The sequence below is a fragment of the Silurus meridionalis genome, chromosome 17, assembly GCF_014805685.1.
Source record: "Silurus meridionalis isolate SWU-2019-XX chromosome 17, ASM1480568v1, whole genome shotgun sequence".
NCBI lineage: Eukaryota > Metazoa > Chordata > Actinopteri > Siluriformes > Siluridae > Silurus > Silurus meridionalis.
This window is the reverse complement of record NC_060900.1, coordinates 108,101-115,600: the sequence shown is the minus strand read 5'-3', so window position 1 is coordinate 115,600 and position 7,500 is coordinate 108,101. Positions and strand designations below refer to the sequence as shown.

General features: G+C 42.3%; 1 protein-coding gene across 2 annotated transcripts in view; it reads right to left on the bottom strand.

The window, feature by feature from the left end:
• Positions 1-2,454: 2,454 nt before the first annotated feature.
• Positions 2,455-7,500, bottom strand: part of lipg (lipase, endothelial) — an 8,000-nt gene continuing 2,954 nt past the window's right edge. Inside the window, exons 8-11 of one of the 2 annotated variants that reach the window (XM_046871939.1) lie at positions 7,421-7,500; positions 7,143-7,247; positions 6,843-6,927; positions 2,455-2,497 (exon numbers count right to left, since the gene is read on the bottom strand). The exon at positions 7,421-7,500 is cut by the window's right edge and continues 136 nt beyond it. In XM_046871939.1, the coding sequence (XP_046727895.1) occupies positions 6,915-6,927; positions 7,143-7,247; positions 7,421-7,500 (198 nt within the window). In that variant the 3' untranslated portion in view covers positions 2,455-2,497; positions 6,843-6,914. Of the gene's footprint in view, positions 2,498-6,536; positions 6,763-6,842; positions 6,928-7,142; positions 7,248-7,420 lie in introns of those variants that run through there. The other variant, XM_046871938.1, reaches the window with a different exon arrangement.

The following is a 7,500-nucleotide window of genomic DNA, read 5'->3' as shown; positions in this document are numbered from 1 at the left end:
CCCCTAATTAAGAAACTTGACCTTCACCCTGTCAACTGTCCAACTACAGTCCAATGTCAAACCTCCCCTTTATCTCCAAGATTCTAGAAAAGGTTGTAGCACAGCAGTTCTGCTCAGAACTGCTGTGGAAGGAAGAACATTTATGAAATGTATCAGTCAGGATTTCGGCCTCATCATAGCACAGAGACGGCGCTAGTTAAGGTGGTAAATGACTGTTATTGGCCTCTGATCAGGGTTTTGTCTCTTTACTTGTTTTGCTCGACCTCAGTGCAGCTTTTCACACCATTGATCATCATCTCCTGCTTGCTGGACTGGAGAACGTTGTTGGAATAAAGGGAACAGCTCTCTCCTGGCTCAGGTCCTATTTGACTGATTGCTATCAGTTTGTTGATGTAAATGGTGAGTTCTTCACACTCTCTGAGGTAAAGTTTGGTGTTCCGCAAGGATCTGTCTTAGGCCCACTGCTTTTCTCTTTATATCTGCTGCCTCTGGGTGAAATTATTTATAAACATGGGATTCGCTTCCATTGCTATGCTGATGATACACAGCTGTATATTTCAGCAAAGCCAGATGAGAGAGATCAGCTTAACAATGTTGAGGAGTGTGTAAAGGACATTAGACAGTGGATAATTGATAACTTTCTTCTGCTCAACTCAGATACGATGGAACCACATGCAGCTAGAAGTAAACTTTCTAATTCTGTAGCATCTCTGGATGGTGTTTCTGTCTCAGTGTGTACAGCAGTCAAAGACCTTGGTGTGATTATTGACCCGAGTCTTTCCTTTGAGTCTCATGTGAATATTATCACCAGGATCTCCTTCTTTCACCTTAGAAATATTGCTAAAATTAGAAATATGACGTCGTTACAGGATGCAGAAAAACTAGTTGATGCTTTTGTAACATCTAGATTAGACCACTGTAGTTCAGTTCGGATCAGATCAGTAAGTTTAGAATGCAGCAGGGGTTCCCTGGTGGTCTAGTGGTTAGGATGCGGCGCTCTCACCGCTGCGGCCTGGGTTCGATTCCCGGTCAGGGAACCGACCCCAGCAATTAGGGTTGCACAGGCCAGTGCACTCTTAGTGCCAGTCCCAAGCCCAGATAAATGGGGAGGGTTGTGTTAGGAAGGGCATCCAGCGTAAAGACGTGTTAAATCGAACATGCGGATCATGAATACAGATGATCCGCTGTGGTAACCCCTAATGGGAGAACCCGAAAGAACGTTCAGAAGCAAGAGTCCTTAGCAGCAAGAGTCCTCACTAGATCTAGAAAATATGATCACATCAGCCCTTTTTTAATCATCTACACTGCTCCCAATTACATCTCACACTGATTATAAAATACTACTACTGACGTATAAAGCACACGCCGCAGTATCTGAGTGAACTTCTGCACCAGTATGATCCTCCACGCCTACTTAGTTCAAAAGGTGCAGGCTATTTGTTGGTACCTCAAATAATGAAGACTCCAGCAGGGGGCAGATGTTTCTCTTATAAACCCCACAGTTATGGAACAACCTTCCAATCAGTGTTCGGGACTCACAGTCTCAGTGTTCAAGTCGAGGCTGAACACATTTATTTAGTGGAGTCTTTAGTCAGTAGGTGTTTGTGAGGTAAAGGAGCAGATCTGGAGGGATCATGGATATGGAGTGTTTGGTGAACTGGGATATTTGGATGCTGTCATCTCCTCACTCTCACACGTTCACTCAGGTTTGTTGATGGTGGTGTGGTGGGTCGTCTCTTATCCCAGAGATCCTCATGTTTACTTTTACATTCATATTTGCAGCATTTAGCAGACGTCTGTGTCCAGAGTGACGTACAAGTGCTTTGAGTCTCTAGCAATGAGTAAATATACACTGGTACACCGGTTGACAAACTTAATATAAGTCAGACTATAACTTCTGATTTTATACAAAGTAAACTTGAAAAGTGTTACTTTAAGTGTTTCAGGAAGATGACGGTTGAAGACGCATGCAGTGTGAGATGTGATGAGGTCACTGAGGTAAGATGGTGCTGGTCCATTTTTGGTCTTGTAGGTGATCATCAGTGTTTTGAATCTGATACGTGCAGCTACTGGAAGCCAGTGGAGGAGCAGCAGTGGGGTGGTGTGGAAGAACTTGGGCAGATTGAACACAAGTCATGCAGCTGCATTTTGGATCATTTGCAGTGGATGCATAGCGTTCAGGGGAAGACCTGCCAGCAGAGAGCTGCAGTAGTCCAGTCTTGAAATTACAAGAGACTGAACAAGCACCTGGGCAGCCTGTGTGGAGAGAAATGATCGAATCCTTCGGACAGGAACGAGCCACATTAGCGACATGTAAGGAGAAGGACAGTTGATTGTCCATAGTTACCCCGAGGTTACAAGCAGTGGCTGAAGGGGAGAGCAGAGAGTCATGATGAGTTATTTGTAGCTTCACAAACCCTACACACACAACACTACACACACAAAACAGTGCACACACACACACACACACACACACACACACACACACACACACACACTACACTCGATTGTGTTCAAATTCAAAATCAAACTTTATTTATATAGCACCTAACAACTAGCAGGTTGTAAAATTAAAGTTAACATAAAAGTAATAAAATATACAATACCATAAAATAAAAATAAATAAATAATAAGAACTAAAAGAAAAATAAAATAAACATTAAAATACAACAAATAAAATAAACGTTAAGAAGCAGGAGACTGCACACCCTCTACTACACAACAAAGGCATTGGTGAATAAGTGTTAATTTTAATATTTGTTTTGTTTGTAATGATTTTGATACCTGTGTCGATTGTGCTTGTGTTGTTTGTGATTGTGATGATTGTGTCATTTGTGTCATATTGTGATTATTGTTATGATTTTAATGATTGTGATTGTAATCTTGTGTTTATTGTGTTTGTGATAATTTTTTGTTGAATGTGTTGATTGTGTTTGTGCTCAGTGTGATTATTGTGTTTTTTGTAACGATTGTGTTGTTTGTGATGGTTGTGATTGTGATTATTGTAATGATTGTGTTGGTTGTGTTTGTGTGGTTTGTGTTGATTGTGATTGTAATGATTGGGTTGATTGTGTTCTTTCTACAGTCTTATACAGTCAGTTGAGATTATGGAACCAGGAGCTACTGAGAAGCTCATAAAATAGCTCTACATCTGAGATCATCACAGGTCCAACACCAGCTTCTCCATGCCAGAGCCTTTAAACACTCAAAGAGGTCCAGTGTCCACATGAAGTGGGATCCAAATGGTGCTGGTGCATCTCTAGACTATTCTAAAGTTTAGGAGCTAAATGTAAAAATGTTCTACCACCTTTAGTGGACTTTGCTATTCTAGGAACAACTAGAAGTCCAGAGTTTTGAGATCTCAGGGAGCGCGATGGATTGTAGCGTGTTAGAAGACTGGAGAGATACATAGAGATAAACCATTTAGTGCTTTGTAGGTAAAAAGCAGTAGTTTGTAGTGGATTTGAAACTTAATAGGAAGCCATTGTAGGGATGAGAAGATTGGGGTTATATGGTGATATTTTCTCCACCTTGTGAGAACTCTGACTGCTGCATTTTGGACTAACTTCTTCTTTTTCTTCTTCTTTTGGCTGCTCCCATTAGGGGTCGCCGCAGCAGATCATCCGTCTCCATACCCCCCTGTCCTCTACATCTGCCTCTTTCACACCAACTACCTGCATGTCTTCCCTCACCACATCCATAAACCTCCTCCTTGGTCTTCCTCTTTTCCTCCTACCTGGTGGCTCCATCCTCAGCATTCTTCTACCAATATAATTCATGTCCCTCCTCTACACATGTCCAAACCATCTCAATCTCACCTTCCTCACCTTGTCTCCAAAACATCCTACATGGGCTGTCCCTCTAATAAACTCATTTCTAATCTTGTCAATCGTCGTCACTCCCAACGAAAACCTTAACATCTTCAGCTCTGCTACCTCCAGCTCCACCTCCTGTCTTCTACTCAATGCCACTGTCTCTAATCCATACAACATCGCAGGTCTCACCACAGTCTATAAACTTTCCCTGTCATTCTTGCAGATACTCTTCTATCACAAATCACTCCTGCTATCACTCTTCTCCACCCACTCCACCCTGCCTGCACTCTTTTCTTCACTTCTCTAACACACTTTCCATTACTTTGCACTGTTGACCCCAGGTACCTGAACTCCTCCACCTTCTCCACCTCTTCTCCCTGCAACTGCACCCTTCCACTGCCCTCCCTCTCATTCACACACATGTACTCTGTCTTACTCCTAACGACTTTCATTCCCCTTCTCTCCAGCGTGTACCTCCACCTCTCCAGGCTCTTCTCCACCTGCTCACTACTCTCACCACAAATCACAATATCATCCACAAACATCATAGTCCAGGGAGACTCCTGTCTGACCTCATCCATCAACCTGTCCATCACCACTGCAAACAGGAAAGGGCTCAGAGCCGATCCTTGATGTAGTCCAACCCTCACCCTGAACCAGTCTGTCGTTCCTACTGCACACTTCACTGCTGTCACACTGTCCTCATACATGTCCTGCACCACCCTCACATACTTCTCTGACACACCAGACTTCCTCATACAATACCACAACTCCTCTCTCCACCCTGTCGTACACTTTCTCTAAATCCACAAACACACAATCAACTCCTTCTGACCTTCTCTATACTTCTCCATCAACATTCTCAAAGCAAATAATGCATCTGTGGTGCTCTTCCTCAGCATGAAACCATACTGTTGCTCAGAGATGGTCACCTCTTCTCTCAGCTTGGCTTCCACTACTCTTTCCCATAACTTTATGGTGTGACTGATCAACTTAATTCCCCTGTAGTTACTGCAGGTCTGCACATCTCCCTTATTCTTAAAGATCGCTACCAGCACACTCCTTCTCCATTCCTCAGGCATCTTCTCACCTTCCAGAATCTTGTTAAACAATCTGGTTAAAAACTCTTACTGTACTCTTCCTTCAGAATCCCCCCTACACCATTTCTCTTTCCATCCACACCATGATAGAACAGTTTAAACACCTCCAATGTTCCTGCTCTTACTCCCTTTCCACTTGGTCTCCTGAACACACATCTCTACCTTTCTGCTCTCCATCATATCAGCTCCCTCTCTCCCTTTACCCGTCATAATACCAACAATTAAAATACCAACCCGAACCTCCACTCTCCTCCACGTCTTCTTTCCCTGCTGTCTCTGTAGACGTCTTCCTCCTCTCCTTCTCCTCCTTTTGTCAACAGAAGCTTAATTTACACCGGTACCCTGTCGGCTAAAGATACCTGTGGCGGTCATTGTTAACCCGGGCCTTGACCGATCCGGTATGAAATTCTCATTTGTGATCCACATATTTGATTTGGCTTGTTTTAAGCTGGATGCCCTTCATAACACAACCCTTCACATTTACCCGGGCTTGGGACCGGCACTAAGAGTGCACTGGCTTGTGCCTCCATAATGGCTGCTGCATTCTGAACTAACTAAAGCTTGTTTATTAATGATGCAGGACATCCACCTAGTAATGCATTACAATAGTCCAGTCTGGAGGTCATGAACACATGGACGAGCTTCTCTGCATCAGATATAGATAACCTGTTTCTTAGCTTAGCAATATTTTTAGGGTGAAAGAAGCTGTTTTTGTAACTTGGTTGATATGATTTTTAAAAGATAAGTTGCACTAAAATAACTCCCAGATATTTTACTGTTGAACTAGTAGTTACAGAACATCCGTCTAAATGCAGGTTGAGATGCTGGAGCTTCTGTGTACTGGTTGTTGGGCCGATGAGCAAAATCTCCATCTTATTAGAAAAGCTAGACATCACGAGGTGGTTGCCAACCGTGTCTCAGCCCGGGAAAGGGTTTGTTCTCCACTTACAGAGCAGTGAATACGAGTGGTAGCACTGGATTACAGCCTCTGGGGGGCGCTGCACATTATTAGTCTGCATCTCTGGTGAGTAGGTTGGATTTTTATCCATGACTCCAATGACTGACTGTGTGTGTGTGTGTGTGTGTGTGTGTGTGTGTGTGTGTGTGTGTGTGTGAGATTAATGTAAAGACTAGGTTGCCAGATTTAGTTGGCACTGAATTTTGCAGAAATTAATTAATATTTTAAAGAAAAACACTGAATCATTTTCGAATTTCTGTATTTATTCCTGAATTCTTTTTTTTTTTTTTTATTATATTCACAAATATAAAAAGATTTGTTAGAATGTAAAAAAATCTTTAAAATGAATTCCATCCAAAATAAACCAATAGAAATCTTTATTATAAAGTCAAGAATTCATTATGTTGTTTATTTTAAAAACACACACACGTTTACAGTAACGTTTTTCTTCAGTGTTCTCTCTCTCTCTCTCTCTCTCTCTCTCTCTCTCTCTCTCTCTCTCTCTCTCTCTCTCTCTCTCTCTCTCTCTCTCTCTCTCTCTCTCTCTCTCTCTCTCTCTGAATACTGTGAATGATCCTCAACAGCCACACACACACACACACACACACACACACACACACACACACACACACACACACACACACACACACACACACATAAATAAATTTGTTTTACTGCAGTGCCACTTACATAAATAAAAATCTATTTCCAAATACAATTTCAAAACAAAACAGTACAATCACCACGGTAACACACACATACGTACCTACACACATGCACACACTGCTGGTGACAATCACAGGCTAATTTAAATAGGTCACAATAAATAGGCCTGTACAAATTAGTATCAAAAGACACACACACACACACACACACACACACACACACACACACACACACACACACACACACACACACACACACACCAAGTCTCAACTGTGTTTAAAAGGAAAAAAAAAAAAAAAAAACCACAGATGAAAAGTGCTCAGACTGAAGAGAACGGTCGTGTCCCAAACCACATGTGTCTATGAACAAGTCCACTCACATGAGAATCCTGTTAAAGAGAAAAGATCAACATTCACACCCCTGCTGTTCAACTACAGGCTGTGTCCCAAATCACCTACATACTGTTTTTCCGGAATTATTTTGTTTACTTTACATGGATTCATTATATTAAAAAGTTGTTGAACACAGGACAGGTGTTAGCATGTATGCTAAATTGTGTTTAGCTGATTAGTGATTCGTTAGTCACAGTTATTAATTTATTACCGTTTCCTGGGTTTCACTTCCCAACCATCACGACATTTCACAAAGGTCAGGGAATTCCCTGGAGTGATGTCTGTTTCTGACATGTCTTCAGCACAGAACGTGAACCTGTACACACACACACACACACACACACACACACACACACACACACACACACACACACACACACACACACACACACACACACACACACACACACACACACACAGGTCATAATCCAGACAGTGTAACAGAGGCGTGTAAATGCGTTATGAGCGTGTTATTAGCATGTGACTCACTTCTTCTGTGTCTCTCCACACTTGACACGAATGCGGCGGACCTGCAGCACTTTGTTACTCTGGGAACTGGACCAGAAGGA